This window comes from Copadichromis virginalis, linkage group LG23 (assembly GCF_057382275.1).
Source record: "Copadichromis virginalis isolate Kocher_CV1m ecotype Utaka linkage group LG23, C_Virginalis_male_GT1.1, whole genome shotgun sequence".
Lineage (NCBI taxonomy): Eukaryota > Metazoa > Chordata > Actinopteri > Cichliformes > Cichlidae > Copadichromis > Copadichromis virginalis.
Window position 1 is genome coordinate 38,429,259 of NC_140639.1, and position 22,627 is coordinate 38,451,885.

Below are 22,627 nucleotides of genomic sequence, written 5' to 3' on the forward strand. Positions count from 1 at the left end.
TTGTTTTGATTCAAATTCCATTATTTTCATTCAAATTCTTTTGTTTTCATTCAAATTCTATTGTTTTGATTCAAATTCTGTTCTGTTCATTCTAATTCCGTTGTTTTCATTCAAACTCTGTTCAGTACATTCGAATTCCGTTCTTTTCATTGAAATTCCATTGTTTTCATTCAAATACTTTTGTTTTCATTCAAATTCCATTGTTTTGATTGAAATTCTGTTCTGTTGATTCAAATTCTGTACTGTTCATTCTAATTCCGTTGTTTTCATTCAAATTCTTTTGTTTTCATTCAAATTCCATTGTTTTGATTCAAATTCTGTTCTGTTCATTCTAATTCCTTTATTTTCATTCAAACTCTGTTCTGTACATTCTAATTCCGTTTTTTTTCATTCAAATTCTATACATTTCATTCTAATTCTGTTCTTTTCATTGAAATTCGTTGTTTTCATTCAAATGCTTTCTTTTTCATTCAGATGCATTTGTTTTGATTCAAATTCTGTTCTGTTGATTCAAATTCTGTTCTGTGCATTCTAATTCCGTTGTTTTCATTCAAATTCTATTTATTTCATTCTAATTCCGTTGTTTTCATTCAAATTCCATTGTTTTGATCAAATTCCATTGTTTTGATCAAATTCTTTTGTTTTCATTTAAATTCCATTGTCTTGATTCAGATTCTGTTCTGTTCATTCAAATTCCGTTGTTTTCATTCAAATTCTATTCATTTCATTCTACTTCTGTTCTTTTCATTGAAATTCATTGTTTTCATTCAAATGCTTTCTTTTTCATTCAAATTCCATTGTTTTGATCCAAATTCTGTTCTGTTCCTTCAAATTCTGTTCTGTTGATTCAAATTCTGTTCTGTTGATTCAAATTCTGTTCTGGTCATTCAAATTCCGTTTTTTTCATTCAAATTCTATTCATTTCATTCTAGTTCAATTCTTTTCATTGAAATTCGTTGTTTTCATTCAAATTCCATTGTGTTGATTCAAATTCTGTTCTGTTCATTCTAATGACATTCTTTTCATTGAAATACCATTGTTTTCTTTCAGATGCATTTGTTTTCATTCAAATTCTGTTCTGTTGATTCAAATTCTGTTCCGTTGATTCACATTCTGTTGTCTTGATTCAAATTCTGTTCTGTACATTCTAATTCCATTATTTTCATTCAAATTCCATTGTTTTCATTCAAATTCTCTTCATTTCATTCTAATTCTGTTCTTTTCATTGAAATTCGTTGTTTTCATTCAAAAAAAATTTTCATTCTAATTCTGTTGTTTTCATTCAAATTCTGTTCTGTTCATTCAAATTCCATTGTTTTGATTCAAATTCTGTTCTTTTCATAGAAATTCCATTGTTTTCATTCAAATGCTTTTGTTTTCATTCAAATTCCATTGTTTTGATTTAAATTCTGTTCTGTTGTTTCAAATTCTGTTCTGTTGATTCAATTCTGTTCTGTTCATTCTAATTCCGTTGTTTTCATTCAAATTCTTTTGTTTTCATTCAAATTCCATTGTTTTGATTCAAATTCTGTTCTGGGGCCTGTTCTTCGTACCGCGCTAAGTGAGTTAGCTGGATGAGATTGTTGACGATTTCGCGTGATCCTGGATCGTTCTGTTCCCCGAAGCCCATCCGGGACTTGCTGTCATAGCAACAGAGCCGTAAGCGTAAACCTGCTGGGCCCTGTTTCAGGAAGCCGGTTTAGTGGAAAAACTGAGTAAGTATACCCTGAGTTAACGAAAACTCTGGGTTTTCGGTTTCACAAAGCGAGTTCAGCTGCAGCCTGAGTGAGTCACTATGACGACACACTCCGTGAAGCTAACCTGCCCCCTAGCAGGTTTACTACAACTAACCCTGACTGTCTCCGCCCCTTTGTCGGAAACCTGACAGTAGGAAGTGTCGGACATGGCGTGCCACTTCCTTGAAGAGCCAGTAGATCGTGAAGCCCAAATTCTCCGCAGAGCTCTCCGCCGGGAGAGAGTGATCAGAGTGCGTTTGGACATTTTATCATTTCCTGATGATTTTCTGTGCGAACGTTACCGTTTCTCAGCACAATCTATAATTTATTTGGATAACATCCTCAGGCCATATATTACGCATGTGACACATCGCGGACATTCTCTCAGTTCTGTACATATTATTTGTATTGCACTTCGGTTTCTTGCAAACGGGAGCTTTCTGTATAATATTGGTGACGCTGAGCACGTTTCCAAGGCTACCGTCTGTCGGGCAGTCAGGAATGTTACAGTTGCGCTGAAACGTCTCCTGTACTCGTTTGTGGTGTTCCCCGGTCACAGACCCACAAGATTTATCAAAGAGGGATGCCACAAAATTGCAGGTATCAGGATGACCAAAACTTAATGTATGATGTGGTGATACTTGGACTACTACTTAAATTGCACATTTATTTTCAGGGTTCCCAGGCGTGATTGGCTGTACAGATGGTACTCACATTCCAATCATTGCTCCTTCAGTAAATGAAGGAGACTATGTGAACAGGAAGTCTTTCCACAGCATTAATGTACAGGTACATAGTTCCCTGTAGCATGTCAAACTAACAAATTATTTCATTATAGTAATGGATGCTAATTTGTGTTCTCTGCACTGTGAAGATCATATGTGATGCTGCCAACATTATCACAAATGTGGAAGCCAAGTGGCCAGGCTCTGTCCATGACTCACAAATATTCCGTGAATGTACACTGAGCACAAAATTTGGACATGGTGAGTTGAGAATACTTTAAAATATATAAAGACCAATTGCTTCAGGGACATTTGAACTGAAGTGTACCCTTCTGTCTTAGGAGAGTTCACTGGCTACTTGCTTGGTGATAGGGGGTATCCATGTTTACCCTATTTGCTTACCCCTTACCCTGACCCTGAACCGGGCCCACAGCAATGATATAATCTGGCTAATTGCAGGACAAGAGCCAGAATTGAAATGACTATCGGAATGCTTAAGGCCCGGTTCCAGTGCCTGCAAAGACTCAGGGTCACCCCAGAAAGGGCATGTGACATTATTGTGGCATGTGTGATTCTTCACAACATTGCCACAATTAGAGGAGAACACTGTCCTTCTGAACCAAACATCAGCAGTGATCCAAACCATGAACATCCTGACCCTCCCACGGACATACAAGATGGAAGAGCAGTCAGAGACACCATATGTCATAATCATTTCTTTTGACCCATCACCTCAACATGTTGAAAGAAGAATAAACAGATTTTTTGTTCAACTGGCTTTATTGGTCGCCTGTATTTCCTGTACACAAAGTATTAAAAGATGTAAACCTCATAAAGTGTCTCTGTTGCTTCCTCCTCTGTAACAGCTGTCAATGTTTCTTCATTATTTTCCTGTAGTAAAGAAATAGACAACATTGCTGTTCTACTGTAAACTCATATAATCTGTGGAGTATTAAGAGTACTCACAACTGCATGTTGGTCTGGCTCAACAGGAGGCTGCACCAGATGCAGTACACCATCACCATCAACTGATAGAATATGAGGTTTATACAGGTCACTTATAACTTACAAGGGACCAAATGGCAATTAACAAACATACCAAGCACCTTACACTTCATTGTCATTATGCTCTCAAAGACAACCAAGGCTGAGGGAAGGCAAAATCAGTCGGAAAATAACTTCACTACAAAATAATTCATTATGGTAAAGAGTTTATCAAATGAATGTGTCGCACTGCAAAGGTGACTGTGAAGAAAGGATGTATGCACATCATGTATTATTTTGAATTTACCCCTTATGTAGGCACTTGTGTCTTGCGGGGTTATTGACTCAGAGGATGTCCCCGCAGAGATGCCTTCGGCCACAGGGCGCCCACTGTTTTGGCTGAGGGCCAACTGCTCAGCCTCTGTGAGTGGTGGTGGTGGAGGACCCCCACCTGTTTTTCGGGCCTCCGCTTTTTTTCTGTTGGCTATAACGGGCCACATTTGAGCATACAGAGTAAGCAAATATGTACTTGTAATGTGCTCAGATAATTTCAATAAGTGCTTACAGAAAGAAAATTAATGTAGCCTCTAACTGCAATTGATTTACATGGGACAAACAGACCAAGCACTATGGCTCATAATACAATTACACCTTACCTGTTTGGACTATATTTTTATATTTCATTTTTACTTGCTGCCAGGCACGTTTGGGGCCTGTTGGGTTGCACCTGCGCTCACATCACATCACAAAATAAAATGTATAAAATAACAAATAAAATAACATATGATAAAATAACGTGTTAAATGGGTGGAAATCCCTCGATCAATGTTTAAATTAACACTCACGCATTGACTCTGTCGGCTATGTTTTGCCATGCATGCTTTTGCAGCTGTGGCTGTGTTACTTTTTTCCGCGGAATTTGCATGTTATCGGCATATGCTGCCATCAGAATTTCGGCCTCAAGCGCTGTGAAATACATTGACCGCGCCTTCTTTCCCTCCGTCTCCATGGTGACTCGCTTAATCTGTGCTCCGCTTATCAGGGCTTTATGTATCCTCGTCCGCGCGCTTCACTTGGGGTTAAAGCAACTCTGCGTTGACTGAACTAATTGTTATCAGCCTTTCTGAAACGGAATATTCCGAGTTGGACAGTTCGGGGTTACTCAACCGTGAGTGTCGTTTTTCACTCTGAGTTTTCCAAACCGGCTTCCTGAAACAGGGCCCTGGGGAGCAGGTTTACTTTATGTAAACAGGATTAGATCGCGGCCACGCAGGTATGTCCGCGTCATTCATACGAAAGCAACAGCGATATTCCACCACTGTTTCACCATAAATAAATAACATCAATGTAACTAAAGATAATGCAGCACTTGATCCTTTTATTGATTTCACACAGATACATACAGGTCATTCCCTAAAAAAGGGAAATGTACTATTAACATTCTATTACATGTATGTGATTATTACAGATGTAATTCATATTTCAGAGTAGTAATTGTAAATTACTTCGTGTAATCAAGATGAGAGACCACGGCTATAAAAGCGAAGGTGGATTTGGGAAGTCTGTCGCAGTCATATCCTGTCCGTTTACGCGAGCAACCCATTGCGGAAGGTGCAAGATTGATAAGGAGAGTCCTCAGAATTCAGCGTATATTGCGGGACAGACAGGATCCTTTAGCTCAGCGCGACAGTGTGCTCATAGAGAGATATCGATTTTCCCGTGAGGGTATTATTCACTTAACCAACTTGTTGACGAGGGGGTGCAGGACCACCACCTGTCTTTTTTTTTGCTCTGCCCTTTTCTTGGTTGCTGTTATGAACAAACAAACAGAGTATTCCAGGGTCTCTTTCCAAGAGACGACAAGCAATATAAGTGATAAATATTACCATTCTGTAGAATATTCTTATATTTCACTTTTACTTGTTCCCATGTTCTAGTGGGTCCTGTTGTGGCTCTAATGTGAAAGGGGATATAATATAACATATTATAATATAATATAATGTAATATAATATTGGATAATATGGTGTGATATGATAAATCTACCCTACCGCCTACTGGTGTTGGCCAGAGGGGCCGATGGCGCAATATGGCAGCCTGGCTTCTGTCAGTCTGCCCCAGGGCAGCTGTGGCTACAACCGTAGCTGCCTCCACCAGTGTGTGAATGTGAGAGTGAATGAATAGTGGCATTGTAAAGCGCTTTGGGTGCCTTGAAAAGCGCTATATAAATCCACTCCATTATTATTGTTATTATTGAATTACTTACGAGTTTGATTTGTCAGCAACTTTCTGCCAGCCCTCTCTCCTTGCTTTTGCAGCCTTTGCAGTGTTCCCTTGCGTTTTAATTAAACTCTGAAACTCCTGAAATCCCTCACTCAAGAGTTCTTGCTCTGCTGCCGAAAAATACCGAGCGCGCTCCTTCGACATTTTCGCCGACCAATCAAAGGGTTGCCGATCAATGTTTCTACTATCGATGCGTAGCCCCTGTTGGGCCACCCAGTGATCTCACATTACTTCATCCAGCTATACTAATCGTCAACAACAGGTGTGTTCGGGGAACCGGAATAGCGAGCTCAGAGTTAGCGCGATGATTTGGTCTTGGATGTTTCATTTGATCTTGGATGTAGTAAGCGACGTACGAAGCACAGGGCCCTGTTCATTCAAATTCCATTGTTTTGATTTAAATTCTGTTCTGTTGTTTCAAATTCTGTTCTGTTGATTCAAATTCTGTTCTGTTCATTCTAATTCCGTTGTTTTCATTCAAATTCTTTTGTTTTCATTCAAATTCCATTGTTTTGATTCAAATTCTGTTCTGTTCATTCTAATTCCTTTGTTTTCATTCAAACTCTGTTCTATACATTCTAATTCCGTTTTTTTTTCATTCAAATTCTATTCATTTCATTCTAATTCCGTTCTTTTCATTCAAATTCGTTGTTTTCATTCAAATGCTTTTGTTTTCTTTCAAATTCCATTGTTTTGATTCAAATTCTTTTGTTTTCATTCAAATTCCATTGTTCTGATTCAAAATCTGTTCTGTATATTCAAATTCTGTTCTGTTCATTCTATTTCCGTTGTTTTCATCCAAATTCTATTCATTTCATTCTAATTCCGTTGTTTTCATTGAAATTCCGTTATATTGATTCAAATTCTTTTGTTTTCATTCAAATTCCATTGTTTTGATTCATATTTTGTTCTGTTGATTCAAATTCTGGTCTGTTCATTCTAATTCCGTTGTTTTCATTCAAATTCTATGCATTTCATTCTAATTCCTTTCTTTTCATTCAAATTCCATTGTTTTGATTCAAATTCTCTTCTGTTCATTCTAATTCTACTCTTTTTATGCAAATTCTATTGTTTGTTTTACAATTCTGTTGTTGTCATTCAAATTCTTTTGTTTTCATTCAAATTTCATTGTTTTCATTCTAATTATGTTCTGTTCATTCAAATTGCATTGTTTTGATTCAAATTCTGTTCTATTTAGTCTAATTCCGTTGTTTCCATTCAAACCCTATTCTGTACATTCTAATTCCATTATTTTCATTCAAATTCCATTGTTTTCATTCAAATTCTATTCATTTCATTCTAATTCTGTTCTTTTCATTGAAATTCCATTGTTTTCATTCAAATGCTTTTGTTTTCATTCAAATTCCATTGTTTTCATTCAAATTCTATTCATTTCATTCTAATTCCGTTCTTTTCATTGAAATTCCATTGTTTTGATTCAAATTCTTTTGTTTTCATTCAAATTCCATTGTTTTCATTCAAATTCTGTTCTGTTGATTCATATTTTGTTCTGTTGATTCAAATTCTGTTCTGTTGATTCAAATTCCATTGTTTTCATTCTAATTCTTTTCTTTTCATTGAAATTCGTTGTTTTCATTCAAATGCTTATGTTTTCATTCAAATTCCATTGTTTTGATTCAAATGCTTTTGTTTTCCTTCAAATTCCATTATTTTGATTCAAATTTCATTGTTTTCATTCAAATTCTTTTGTTTTCATTCAAATTCCATTGTTTTGATTCAAATTCTCTTCTGTTCATTCTAATTCTACTCTTTTTATGCAAATTCTATTGTTTGTTTTACAATTCTGTTGTTGTCATTCAAATTCTTTTGTTTTCATTCAAATTTCATTGTTTTCATTCTAATTATGTTCTGTTCATTCAAATTGCATTGTTTTGATTCAAATTCTGTTCTATTTAGTCTAATTCCGTTGTTTCCATTCAAACCCTATTCTGTACATTCTAATTCCATTATTTTCATTCAAATTCCATTGTTTTCATTCAAATTCTATTCATTTCATTCTAATTCTGTTCTTTTCATTGAAATTCCATTGTTTTGATTCAAATGCTTTTGTTTTCATTCAAATTCCATTGTTTTCATTCAAATTCATTCATTTCATTCTAATTCCGTTCTTTTCATTGAAATTCCATTGTTTTGATTCAAATTCTTTTGTTTTCATTCAAATTCCATTGTTTTCATTCAAATTCTGTTCTGTTGATTCATATTTTGTTCTGTTGATTCAAATTCTGTTCTGTTGATTCAAATTCCATTGTTTTCATTCTAATTCTTTTCTTTTCATTGAAATTCGTTGTTTTCATTCAAATGCTTATGTTTTCATTCAAATTCCATTGTTTTGATTCAAATTCTGTTCTGTTCATTCAAATTCCGTTCTTTTCATTGAAATTCCATTGTTTTCATTCAAATGCTTTTGTTTTAGTTCAAATTCCATTGTTTTGATTCAAATTCTGTTCTGTTCATTCTAATTCTACTCTTTGTATTCACATTCTATTGTTTGTTTTAGAATTCTGTTGTTGTCATTCAAATTCTTTTGTTTGCATTCAAATTCCATTGTTTTCATTCTAATTATGTTCTGTTCATTCAAATTGCATTGTTTTGATTCAAATTCTGTTCTATTTAGTCTAATTCCGTTGTTTCCATTCAAACCCTATTCTGTACATTCTAATTCCATTATTTTCATTCAAATTCCATTGTTTTCATTCAAATTCTATTCATTTCATTCTAATTCTGTTCTTTTCATTGAAATTCCATTGTTTTCATTCAAATGCTTTTGTTTTCATTCAAATTCTATTCATTTCATTCTAATTCCGTTCTTTTCATTGAAATTCCATTGTTTTGATTCAAATTCTTTTGTTTTCATTCAAATTCCATTGTTTTCATTCAAATTCTGTTCTGTTGATTCATATTTTGTTCTGTTGATTCAAATTCTGTTCTGTTCATTCTAATTCCGTTGTTTTCATTCAAATTCTATTCATTTCATTCTAATTCCTTTCTTTTCATTCAAATTCCATTGTTTTGATTCAAATTCTGTTCTGTTGATTCAAATTGTGTTCTCTTGATTCAAATTCTGTTCTGTTGATTCAAATTCTGTTCTGTTCATTAGAATTCCGTTCTTTTCATTGAAATTCGTGGTTTTCATTCAAATGCTTCTGTTTTCATTGAAATTCCATTGTTTTCTTTCAAATTACATTGTTTTGATTCAAATTCTGTTCTGTTCATTGTAATTCTACTCTTTTTATTCAAATTCTATTGTTTGTTTTAGAATTCTGTTCTGTTCATTCAAATTCCATAGTTTCGATTCAAATTCTGTTCTGTTCATTCTAATTCCATTGTTTTCATTCAAGTGCTTTTGTTTTCATTCAAATTCCATTGTTTTGATTGAAATTCTGTTCTGTTGATTCAAATTCTGTACTGTTCATTCTAATTCCGTTGTTTTCATTCAAATTCTTTTGTTTTCATTCAAATTCCATTGTTTTGATTCAAATTCTGTTCTGTTCATTCTAATTCCTTTATTTTCATTCAAACTCTGTTCTGTACATTCTAATTCCGTTTTTTTCATTCAAATTCTATTCATTTCATTCTAATTCCGTTCTTCTCATTGAAATTCGTTGTTTTCATTCAAATGCTTTTGTTTTCTTTCAAATTCCATTGTTTTGATTCAAATTCTTTTGTTTTCATTCAAATTCCATTGTTCTCATTCAAAATCTGTTCTGTATATTCAAATTCTGTTCTGTTCATTCTATTTCCGTTGTTTTCATCCAAATTCTATTCATTTCATTCTAATTCCGTTGTTTTCATTGAAATTCCGTTATATTGATTCAAATTCTTTTGTTTTCATTCAAATTCCATTGTTTTGATTCAAATTCTGTTCTGTTGATTCAAATTCCGTTGTTTTCATTCTAATTCTTTTCTTTTCATTGAAATTCGTTGTTTTCATTCAAATGCTTATGTTTTCATTCAAATTCCATTGTTTTGATTCAAATTCTGTTCTGTTCATTCAAATTCCGTTCTTTTCATTGAAATTCCATTGTTTTCATTCAAATGCTTTTGTTTTCCTTCAAATTCCATTATTTTGATTCAAATTTCATTGTTTTCATTCAAATTCTTTTGTTTTCATTCAAATTCCATTGTTTTGATTCAAATTCTCTTCTGTTCATTCTAATTCTACTCTTTTTATGCAAATTCTATTGTTTGTTTTACAATTCTGTTGTTGTCATTCAAATTCTTTTGTTTTCATTCAAATTTCATTGTTTTCATTCTAATTATGTTCTGTTCATTCAAATTGCATTGTTTTGATTCAAATTCTGTTCTATTTAGTCTAATTCCGTTGTTTCCATTCAAACCCTATTCTGTACATTCTAATTCCATTATTTTCATTCAAATTCCATTGTTTTCATTCAAATTCTATTCATTTCATTCTAATTCTGTTCTTTTCATTGAAATTCCATTGTTTTCATTCAAATGCTTTTGTTTTCATTCAAATTCCATTGTTTTCATTCAAATTCTATTCATTTCATTCTAATTCCGTTCTTTTCATTCAAATTCCATTGTTTTGATTCAAATTCTTTTGTTTTCATTCAAATTCCATTGTTTTCATTCAAATTCTGTTCTGTTGATTCATATTTTGTTCTGTTGATTCAAATTCTGGTCTGTTCATTCTAATTCCGTTGTTTTCATTCAAATTCTATGCATTTCATTCTAATTCCTTTCTTTTCATTGAAATTCCGTTGTTTTCATTCAAATTCTATTCATTTCATTCTAATTCTGTTTTTTTCATTGAAATTCCATTGTTTTGATTCAAATTCTTTTTTTTTCATTGAAATTCCATTGTTTTGATTCAAATTCTTTTGTTTTCATTCAAATTCCATTGTTTTGATTTAAATTCTGTTCTGTTGTTTCAAATTCTGTTCTGTTGATTCAAATTCTGTTCTGTTCATTCTAATTCCGTTGTTTTCATTCAAATTCTTTTGTTTTCATTCAAATTCCATTGTTTTGATTCAAATTCTGTTCTGTTCATTCTAATTCCTTTGTTTTCATTCTAATTCTTTTCTTTTCATTGAAATTCGTTGTTTTCATTCAAATGCTTATGTTTTCATTCAAATTCCATTGTTTTGATTCAAATTCTGTTCTGTTCATTCAAATTCCGTTCTTTTCATTGAAATTCCATTGTTTTCATTCAAATGCTTTTGTTTTAGTTCAAATTCCATTGTTTTGATTCAAATTCTGTTCTGTTCATTCTAATTCTACTCTTTGTATTCAAATTCTATTGTTTGTTTTAGAATTCTGTTGTTGTCATTCAAATTCTTTTGTTTGCATTCAAATTCCATTGTTTTCATTCTAATTATGTTCTGTTCATTCAAATTGCATTGTTTTGATTCAAATTCTGTTCTATTTAGTCTAATTCCGTTGTTTCCATTCAAACCCTATTCTGTACATTCTAATTCCATTATTTTCATTCAAATTCCATTGTTTTCATTCAAATTCTATTCATTTCATTCTAATTCTGTTCTTTTCATTGAAATTCCATTGTTTTCATTCAAATGCTTTTGTTTTCATTCAAATTCCATTGTTTTCATTCAAATTCTATTCATTTCATTCTAATTCCGTTCTTTTCATTGAAATTCCATTGTTTTGATTCAAATTCTTTTGTTTTCATTCAAATTCCATTGTTTTCATTCAAATTCTGTTCTGTTGATTCATATTTTGTTCTGTTGATTCAAATTCTGTTCTGTTCATTCTAATTCCGTTGTTTTCATTCAAATTCTATTCATTTCATTCTAATTCCTTTCTTTTCATTCAAATTCCATTGTTTTGATTCAAATTCTGTTCTGTTGATTCAAATTGTGTTCTCTTGATTCAAATTCTGTTCTGTTGATTCAAATTCTGTTCTGTTCATTAGAATTCCGTTCTTTTCATTGAAATTCGTGGTTTTCATTCAAATGCTTCTGTTTTCATTGAAATTCCATTGTTTTCTTTCAAATTACATTGTTTTGATTCAAATTCTGTTCTGTTCATTGTAATTCTACTCTTTTTATTCAAATTCTATTGTTTGTTTTAGAATTCTGTTCTGTTCATTCAAATTCCATAGTTTCGATTCAAATTCTGTTCTGTTCATTCTAATTCCATTGTTTTCATTCAAGTGCTTTTGTTTTCATTCAAATTCCATTGTTTTGATTGAAATTCTGTTCTGTTGATTCAAATTCTGTACTGTTCATTCTAATTCCGTTGTTTTCATTCAAATTCTTTTGTTTTCATTCAAATTCCATTGTTTTGATCAAATTCTTTTGTTTTCATTTAAATTCCATTGTCTTGATTCAGATTCTGTTCTGTTCATTCAAATTCCGTTGTTTTCATTCAAATTCTATTCATTTCATTCTACTTCCGTTCTTTTCATTGAAATTCATTGTTTTCATTCAAATGCTTTCTTTTTCATTCAAATTCCATTGTTTTGATCCAAATTCTGTTCTGTTCCTTCAAATTCTGTTCTGTTGATTCAAATTCTGTTCTGTTCATTCTAATTCCGTTGTTTTCATTCAAATTCTATTCTTTTCATTCTAATTCCGTTCTTTTCATTGAAATTCCATTGTTTTCATTCAAATTCCGTTGTTTTCATTCTAATTCTGTTGTTTTCATTCAAATTCTATTCATTTCATTCTAATTCCGTTCTTTTCATTCTTATTCCGTTCTTTTCATTGAAATTCGTGGTTTTCATTCAAATTCTGTTCTGTTCATTGTAATTCTACTCTTTTTATTCAAATTCTATTGTTTGTTTTAGAATTCTGTTCTGTTCATTCAAATTCCATAGTTTCGATTCAAATTCTGTTCTGTTCATTCAAATTCCGTTGTTTTCATTCAAACTCTGTTCTGTAAATTCTAATTCTGTTCTTTTCATTCTAATTCTGTTCTTTTCATTCTAATTCCATTGTTTTCATTCAAGTGCTTTTGTTTTCATTCAAATGCCATTGTTTTGATTGAAATTCTGTTCTGTTGATTCAAATTCTGTACTGTTCATTCTAATTCCGTTGTTTTCATTCAAATTCTTTTGTTTTCATTCAAATTCCATTGTTTTGATTCAAATTCTGTTCTGTTCATTCTAATTCCTTTATTTTCATTCAAACTCTGTTCTGTACATTCTAATTCCGTTTTTTTCATTCAAATTCTATTCATTTCATTCTAATTCCGTTCTTCTCATTGAAATTCGTTGTTTTCATTCAAATGCTTTTGTTTTCTTTCAAATTCCATTGTTTTGATTCAAATTCTTTTGTTTTCATTCAAATTCCATTGTTCTCATTCAAAATCTGTTCTGTATATTCAAATTCTGTTCTGTTCATTCTATTTCCGTTGTTTTCATCCAAATTCTATTCATTTCATTCTAATTCCGTTGTTTTCATTGAAATTCCATTATATTGATTCAAATTCTTTTGTTTTCATTCAAATTCCATTGTTTTGATTCAAATTCTGTTCTGTTGATTCAAATTCCGTTGTTTTCATTCTAATTCTTTTCTTTTCATTGAAATTCGTTGTTTTCATTCAAATGCTTATGTTTTCATTCAAATTCCATTGTTTTGATTCAAATTCTGTTCTGTTCATTCAAATTCCGTTCTTTTCATTGAAATTCCATTGTTTTCATTCAAATGCTTTTGTTTTCCTTCAAATTCCATTATTTTGATTCAAATTTCATTGTTTTCATTCAAATTCTTTTGTTTTCATTCAAATTCCATTGTTTTGATTCAAATTCTCTTCTGTTCATTCTAATTCTACTCTTTTTATGCAAATTCTATTGTTTGTTTTACAATTCTGTTGTTGTCATTCAAATTCTTTTGTTTTCATTCAAATTCCATTGTTTTCATTCTAATTATGTTCTGTTCATTCAAATTGCATTGTTTTGATTCAAATTCTGTTCTATTTAGTCTAATTCCGTTGTTTCCATTCAAACCCTATTCTGTACATTCTAATTCCATTATTTTCATTCAAATTCCATTGTTTTCATTCAAATTCTATTCATTTCATTCTAATTCTGTTCTTTTCATTGAAATTCCATTGTTTTCATTCAAATGCTTTTGTTTTCATTCAAATTCCATTGTTTTCATTCAAATTCTATTCATTTCATTCTAATTCCGTTCTTTTCATTGAAATTCCATTGTTTTGATTCAAATTCTTTTGTTTTCATTCAAATTCCATTGTTTTCATTCAAATTCTGTTCTGTTGATTCATATTTTGTTCTGTTGATTCAAATTCTGGTCTGTTCATTCTAATTCCGTTGTTTTCATTCAAATTCTATTCATTTCATTCTAATTCCTTTCTTTTCATTGAAATTCCGTTGTTTTCATTCAAATTCTATTCATTTCATTCTAATTCTGTTTTTTTCATTGAAATTCCATTGTTTTGATTCAAATTCTTTTTTTTTCATTGAAATTCCATTGTTTTGATTCAAGTTCTGTTCTGTTCATTCAAATTCTGTTCTGTTGATTCAAAATCTGTTCTGTTCATTCTAATTCCGTTGTTTTCATTGAAATTCGTTGTTTTCATTCAAATTCCATTGTTTTGATTCAAATTCTGTTCTGTTGATTCAAATTCTGTTCTGTTGATTTAAATTCTGTTCTGTTCATTCTAATTCCGTTCTTTTCATTGAAATTCGTTGTTTTCATTCAAATGCTTCCTTTTTCATTCAAATTCCATTGTTTTGATTCAAATTCTGTTCTGTTGATTCAAATTCTGTTCTGTTCATTCTAATTCTGTTCTGTTCATTCTAATTCTGTTCTGTTCATTTGAATTCTGTTCTTTTCATTCAAATTCTATTCATTTCATTCTAATTCCGTTCTTTTCATTGAAATTCGTTGTTTTCATTCAAATGCTTCCTTTTTCATTCAAATTCCGTTGTTTTCATTCAAATTCCGTTGTTTTCATTCTAACTCTGTTGTTTGTTTTAAACTTCCATTGTTTCGATTCAAATTCTGTTCTGTTCATTCAAATTCTGTTTTTTCATTGAAATTCCATTGTTTTCATTCAAATGCTTTTGTTTTCTTTCAAATTCCATTGTTTTGATTTAAATTCTGTTCTGTTGTTTCAAATTCTGTTCTGTTGATTCAAATTCTGTTCTGTTCATTCTAATTCCGTTGTTTTCATTCAAATTCTATTCTTTTCATTCTAATTCCGTTCTTTTCATTGAAATTCCATTGTTTTCATTCAAATTCCGTTGTTTTCATTCTAATTCTGTTGTTTTCATTGAAATTCCATTGTTTTGATTCAAATTCTTTTTTTTTTCATTGAAATTCCATTGTTTTGATTCAAGTTCTGTTCTGTTCATTCAAATTCTGTTCTGTTGATTCAAAATCTGTGCTGTTCATTCTAATTCCGTTGTTTTCATTGAAATTCGTTGTTTTCATTCAAATTCCATTGTTTTGATTCAAATTCTGTTCTGTTGATTCAAATTCTCTTCTGTTGATTTAAATTCTGTTCTGTTCATTCTAATTCTGTTTTTTTCATTGAAATTCCATTGTTTTGATTCAAATTCTTTTTTTTTCATTGAAATTCCATTGTTTTGATTCAAGTTCTGTTCTGTTCATTCAAATTCTGTTCTGTTGATTCAAAATCTGTTCTGTTCATTCTAATTCCGTTGTTTTCATTGAAATTCGTTGTTTTCATTCAAATTCCATTGTTTTGATTCAAATTCTGTTCTGTTGATTCAAATTCTGTTCTGTTGATTTAAATTCTGTTCTGTTCATTCTAATTCCGTTCTTTTCATTGAAATTCGTTGTTTTCATTCAAATGCTTCCTTTTTCATTCAAATTCCATTGTTTTGATTCAAATTCTGTTCTGTTGATTCAAATTCTGTTCTGTTCATTCTAATTCTGTTCTGTTCATTCTAATTCTGTTCTGTTCATTTGAATTCTGTTCTTTTCATTCAAATTCTATTCATTTCATTCTAATTCCGTTCTTTTCATTGAAATTCGTTGTTTTCATTCAAATGCTTCCTTTTTCATTCAAATTCCGTTGTTTTCATTCAAATTCCGTTGTTTTCATTCTAACTCTGTTGTTTGTTTTAAACTTCCATTGTTTCGATTCAAATTCTGTTCTGTTCATTCAAATTCTGTTTTTTCATTGAAATTCCATTGTTTTCATTCAAATGCTTTTGTTTTCTTTCAAATTCCATTGTTTTGATTTAAATTCTGTTCTGTTGTTTCAAATTCTGTTCTGTTGATTCAAATTCTGTTCTGTTCATTCTAATTCCGTTGTTTTCATTCAAATTCTATTCTTTTCATTCTAATTCCGTTCTTTTCATTGAAATTCCATTGTTTTCATTCAAATTCCGTTGTTTTCATTCTAATTCTGTTGTTTTCATTGAAATTCCATTGTTTTGATTCAAATTCTTTTTTTTTCATTGAAATTCCATTGTTTTGATTCAAGTTCTGTTCTGTTCATTCAAATTCTGTTCTGTTGATTCAAAATCTGTGCTGTTCATTCTAATTCCGTTGTTTTCATTGAAATTCGTTGTTTTCATTCAAATTCCATTGTTTTGATTCAAATTCTGTTCTGTTGATTCAAATTCTCTTCTGTTGATTTAAATTCTGTTCTGTTCATTCTAATTCCGTTCTTTTCATTGAAATTCCATTGTTTTCATTCAAATGCTTTTGTTTTCCTTCAAATTCCATTATTTTGATTCAAATTTCATTGTTTTCATTCAAATTCTTTTGTTTTCATTCAAATTCCATTGTTTTGATTCAAATTCTCTTCTGTTCATTCTAATTCTACTCTTTTTATGCAAATTCTATTGTTTGTTTTACAATTCTGTTGTTGTCATTCAAATTCTTTTGTTTTCATTCAAATTCCATTGTTTTCATTCTAATTATGTTCTGTTCATTCAAATTGCATTGTTTTGATTCAAATTCTGTTCTATTTAGTCTAATTCCGTTGTTTCCATTCAAACCCTATTCTGTACATTCTAATTCCATTATTTTCATTCAAATTCCATTGTTTTCATTCAAATTCTATTCATTTCATTCTAATTCTGTTCTTTTCATTGAAATTCCATTGTTTTCATTCAAATGCTTTTGTTTTCATTCAAATTCCATTGTTTTCATTCAAATTCTATTCATTTCATTCTAATTCCGTTCTTTTCATTGAAATTCCATTGTTTTGATTCAAATTCTTTTGTTTTCATTCAAATTCCATTGTTTTGATTCAAATTCTGTTCTGTTGATTCATATTTTGTTCTGTTGATTCAAATTCTGTTCTGTTCATTCTAATTCCGTTGTTTTCATTCAAATTCTATTCATTTCATTCTAATTCCTTTCTTTTCATTGAAATTCCGTTGTTTTCATTCAAATTGGTCCGTGTACTTTTCGGTATTTGAAGTTTCGTTTCAGAAAGTATAATGTAAAAAAGAAAATGAGACACTTATTTAATTCTCAACTTAAAAAGCTAAAATGAAAAATGTAAAACAATTGTTTTTTTCATTTTGTCCTTTCGCACATCAGAAACGAAAAACCCAAGAAAAAAGAACGAGAAAGGGCCCTTTATTTATTTTGTCTGAACCGGAAGTTTTAGTAGGTCAACAACCTGTACAAGTGATGCGCAAACTTATGGCAAACACTGTAGTGTGGACATCATGACGTTGGAAAAATACTCAGACGTGATCATGGAGATGGCAAAACAAGGCCTGTCATCGGAAATTATATCAGAGCGTCTGTCATATGAACACGGGGAAGTGAGAGGATTTTCTGCGAGAAATGTTAGAAAGTTTTGTGCTGAGCAAATCACTAGCTGTCGACTCTCGGACACACGGTTGGAGCTTGAGGTGACACAAGCTATAAATGAGGTAAGGTACTTTCTTCCTTCACCTTATGACTGTGTATGGTTGTCTTAACTGGGTTGTAAGGGGGTTAGTCTAGACTGTGTGCGCGCGCCCGCGCGTTTTAGCGTCTTGCGGGTGGTGGGTAACGTTAGTTATTTTAAAGATGTCTCTCACTGGTATTTGTACAGTTAATTAGCACAATACTTTAGCTTTACACATTTGCTTTCAGAATAAGCTACTTTACATTTGTTGTTCTAGTAGTAGCATGATCTTTTATTTTAAACAGGTGGGCCCAACATATGGCCGCAAAATGATGAAGGGCTATCTGTCCACAAAAGGGGTACATGCTGCAGAGGGACGAATTGGGTCAATTTTAAGAGAGGTGCATCAACCTTATCATGAAGCAAGACGCCAGGTAGCCTATGTTATTTAATCTTCCACTAGAACTGTATTCCAATGTTCTTTGTCATATTTGTGATATACATCATGTAATGGTAGGGCCTAATTCTGTTTAACAGATGTACACCCTGCTTTAACAGTTACTTGACTCTTCCTCAAACGTATGATCAAATCTGCCTTTATCCAGTCAGCTGTCATTTATTTTTGTGATTTTTTTGTAAGGGAGCTCGGAATCTTAATCCCACACCGTACCATGCTGAATGCATGGGGCACAAGGTTCACCTGGACCAAAACGAGAAACTTGTAATGTTTGGAGTCACCCATGTTTTAGCTGTAGATGGATTCAGTAAAAAGATTGTGAGTCATTCCACAATGCCAATCAAAAACAACTTGAGCATCTATGAATATGTTTTCAGGTAATACAACCTCTCAAACCATTTATTTCATCTTAAGTGTTTTGATGGACATGTTAGTCATATTGGACATGAGCTGCACCCAAATTTACAATATTTGAATTTAAATTAGACATGCAACAGATGGGTCTGGTTATGTTCCTGAATATAATATATTAAGAACTTACCAAACATTTTGATCAACATTTTCTATTAATGTAAAAATAAATAAAATGGAATTGCACATGAATCATTTAACTACTTTATTGCAATTAATCAGTGTTCATTTATGAATGGAACAAGGTTCTTGGATTTCCACATATCTTTCAATTGTTCTGACATACATCTAAAGTCTGAGCATGACAGTGACATTGCAAAGAAACTTAAGAAATATATGTTGTCCTACTACAACTAAAATATTACCCAAAAAAAACATGAATGAATACATTCAAAATAATAACACCTTTGCTGGTCTTAAAGCAAAATAGTTAATAAATGTTCTTTATTTTTCCTGTACCAGACCTGCAGTGATCACCTATGGTATGTGGGACCAGGTGCGAGTAGACCATGGAAAGGAATTTTATTTAACACTGTTCATGCAAGAGATGCTGTCACATCATCGCTTCAATCAGGAGAGACTGCCTTATTTACAGACCTCATCCACAAGAGTAAGATTTAAGTACCATTAACATCAGCTGAAATTCTTATACTATTACGTGTACTACTACGTACATTTAAGACATGTTTCTTTTAACTCTTTTAGAACCACACAGTTGAAAGGATTTGGCCTGAAATCAACAACCGTGTCAACTACCCACTAAAAACTGCCCTACTCCAGCTGATGGACCAGGAGGAGATAGATATGGAGGATAACCTTGTGCGATACTGTGTGTCCAATCTAACCTGTCAGCTGTGTAACATTGGTCTTGCAAGTGTGGTAGAATCATGGAATGCTCATAGAATCCCAGGTAAAAAAAAATAAAAAAAAAAAGTCAGATTGCTTACAACCCTGATAATGAACATTTAAACACCTCCTCTATTTTTTACAGGAAAAGGCATACCAAATCACTTTGCAGAACATGGGTGTAAAAGAAGAATTTCTCCAGAGCTCTTGCCAAATGCACTTGAAGCAGCAGACCTTTACAGGCAGCACTTGGGATCTGCACTCAAAGAATATTCGACTTTTGGAGTTGATCCCTTCACAACCGAACAGGACAAACTTAGAACAGAGAGTCATTTTGCAGAAAAATATCCTGATATTTCACATTTGTTTTTTAGAGCCGTAAATGGTGACTTTATGCCATACAAAGAAGCTCTGCTCTGTCTCATAAACATAACTCAGAGAAATGTATGAACCACTGCATCTGTAAACTGTACAGAACAGACAAAAAAAAAAAATCAACTGACTGTAAACATTTGTGTGTACACACTACATTACTCCTCTGCAAAAAAAGATTTCAATACAGAAAATGCAGCTGTTAGACCAGTAATTTGTAGAACTCCGTTGTTACTCTCCCTGCATTTTGCACAGTGCTGTGATGTCTCTTGCCACTGTTCCACACATGTCTTGCAGCCAATAATGCTTCTGCAGCACAGTGAGAACACTGGATCCTCAATGATGTCTGCAAAAGTAAATCAGATAAGTGAGACTGTTATCCATTTATGTTGAATTTAGTTCAAACTATAGGTTCAAAGTCAGTCTTGACATAAATTTACAGACAGCATGCAGAATATTTTTGGTTATTCTGTAATTCCTCTTGTTCACGCTGTTCTGAGAAAGTCCCTGTCTATATTTTTGTCTATAATTGATGAGGGGCAAAATCAGTACATTTTCTCAATTAGCAAGCAAGAAAAATGAAAAAGTTACAGGTACTTGATTCAATATATGCAACTACAGTCCCATTTTAAATGTGAACTTTTTAGTTTTACATTACTGTGAACAGTGTACCGTCACCCATACTGACATTGTAATCAATTTGAAAAGCTATACTTTCATAGTCAAGATTGCAAGGAGAACCCAAATTAAATGTGCATGTAAACTTTTGAATGTTATGTTACAGTAGACCTGCATCTTGATTGTCTGTGCCTAAGTATTTAAATGGACACTGCTGAATAAAGAGCCTATGTTTGGTAAAAAAATGTTTGTCCAAAGTAATGATTGAATGTGGTTTGACATTGTTTTAATTGTAATTAAAATCTTAGTGTAGATGTAATGTATTTACTAAGCAACATTTGAACATACTCATACAAACCACGCAGCTAAATCCCTCCTTGAGTGTCTGCAGCTTGGGGGTTGTGACTTTCTGGGCAACTGCAAGATCAGTGAGCTCTTTGATTGCTGCTGTGACAGCTGGCAGACTTTGAGATGCCAACACCAACTCTTCTATTTTGTCACTCACTTCTCCCAAACTGGCACTGTCATCATCTTTACGGCTGCTACAAATAAAAATGGATAATCAGATGTCAAAGCTACTTACTGGCTTAAAGAAACATCACATCACTTACTGATAGATGATGATTTATGTAGTGATGTCTTACTGCTATTATAGGATTTAAATCAAATTAATTCTTCTATATTGATGTTCATCCTATAGTATATACATATTTATTCACATACCTCAGTTTCTTCCTCTTTGTTCCCTGGAGGCAATTAAAGTCTTGTTCAGGCACAGCAAGAATTTTTCGTGCATTTTGTCTCCAGTACTGTGACCCTACAGATGAAAAACAAAACCAAAGAAACCTGTTTAGAAGCCAATACCATATTACCCAATAAATATTACAAAGAGTCTGGTAAGACATGTCTCTCCATAAGATATGGGCTTTAGCTGTAATATTATGGCTCACCTGTTGTGCCCTCCGACTCCAGAATTGCATTGCCCTGTGCATCTGTCAAAATTATTGGGTTGTAATTACCAATGGCATCTTGCACTTTTCCTACTATCCCTTGAAGCGTAGCCTCAGACTCCAGGAATCGTACAACCACCATTCTATTGGGAATCAACCTCCCACCAACTACATCTGCAAAGTACACTGATCTGTAAAACAAAACATAATAATTTTACATATCTTGTAAAAGACAGCAGGCCACAAATCCATTCAGTGATTGCTATAGGCAAATTGTACTAAAACAGCTTTGCTATTCTTAACAATTCAACTATCCATGCACCTTATGTTTCTTTTTATTTTGCCTGTTCTGTAATTTAATATTCAAGAACACAGACTCATCCTACCTCTGAAATGTTTTGGAGGACATAGGGGAACTTGAAGTAGCCTGCTGTGAACGTGAAGGTGCAGACGCTGCCACAGCTGGTGCTCGCATAAATGCAAAACGCTGCCCGCTGGAACCTGCTGTTGGAATTGACTCCATGTCTTCTCCGTGGACTTCATAGTGACCTCTGGGTGTAAGGTCTAATGCGCTGAAAACACCAGAGACCGCACCGGGGAACATAGCCACGTTTGAATCATCCGTGATGTACAGAGTATGCGCGGATACCTGTTTAAGAAAAGTTTCCGTAAATCACGTTGCTCTGCTAACGTGTTACTCCTGTGCACACGGTTAATAGGCTCTAAAGGCTTACTTATTAGCTAGTAGCCGGTAAAAGTCAATGAATAACTATTTACACATTAGCACATGTGCACAATTCACATATTAGCACAATGAAGACGGCTAGACATAGTATTAGTAAAAGTAGGCCTACATGAAATCACCAAATGTTAACGTTAGCCGTTCCGCAGTAAGGAAGAACAATAACGTTCATAAAAAAACTGCTGAAAGCAAAGTTTGCGAAGTTTACATATCTACCTGAAAGATGCGACCCAGTTTTTCTGCAGTCATGTCTTCGTCCCGGAGTGTCACTCTCTTAGTTTTCCTAAAAACAACGTAATGGTCCATCCTCTGTTTATTCCAGTGTAACTTTAAGGCCGTCGATCTCTTGTGTGGGGGACGGTGTGCGCGCGCCATAAAAAAACGCGCAGAAGAAGTACTTCCCGTTTCAGACATTGAAAATGCGTCTATTTTTTTGTTTTTGCACTAGTATACTTTCATTATTTGAATCACGAAGAAATCCAAAAAAGCACGTCTAATTTTAAGTGTATGACGGCTATTTGTTACCACCGAATGAAAAAACAAGTTATTTTCGCCCATTTTATTCTTTATCAAAAATTAAAAAAATGAAAATTCTTTTAAATATCGTTTTTTCGTTTTGGTTTCTGAAACAAAACTTCAAATACCGAAAAGTACACGGACCCAAATTCTATTCATTTCATTCTAATTCTGTTTTTTTCACTGAAATTCCATTGTT

At 32.5% G+C, this 22,627-nt stretch overlaps 2 protein-coding genes across 3 annotated transcripts; one reads left to right on the forward strand and one right to left on the reverse strand.

Annotated features, from left to right (window-relative positions):
* The first annotated feature begins 17,275 nt into the window (after positions 1-17,275).
* On the forward strand, positions 17,276-19,680 carry LOC146681573 (uncharacterized). The gene is made up of 6 exons (XM_085449106.1): positions 17,276-17,559; positions 17,822-17,950; positions 18,157-18,350; positions 18,847-18,994; positions 19,090-19,294; positions 19,376-19,680. The coding sequence occupies exons 1-6, from the start codon at positions 17,350-17,352 to the stop codon at positions 19,678-19,680; spliced, it is 1,191 nt and encodes a 396-aa protein (XP_085305232.1). The 5' UTR covers positions 17,276-17,349.
* A 71-nt stretch (positions 19,681-19,751) lies between these two features.
* Positions 19,752-22,348, reverse strand: LOC146681574 (uncharacterized). 2 transcript variants are annotated; one of them, XM_085449109.1, is made up of 6 exons: positions 22,129-22,348; positions 21,557-21,819; positions 21,171-21,361; positions 20,944-21,037; positions 20,569-20,759; positions 19,752-19,948 (listed from the first exon to the last, which is right to left on the reverse strand). In XM_085449109.1, the coding sequence occupies exons 1-6, from the start codon at positions 22,324-22,326 to the stop codon at positions 19,761-19,763; spliced, it is 1,125 nt and encodes a 374-aa protein (XP_085305235.1). In that variant the 5' UTR covers positions 22,327-22,348; the 3' UTR covers positions 19,752-19,760. The 2 variants fall into 2 exon arrangements, with proteins under 2 accessions (XP_085305235.1, XP_085305233.1); XM_085449107.1 differs by having other exon boundaries at positions 20,569-20,762.
* Positions 22,349-22,627: the final 279 nt, after the last annotated feature.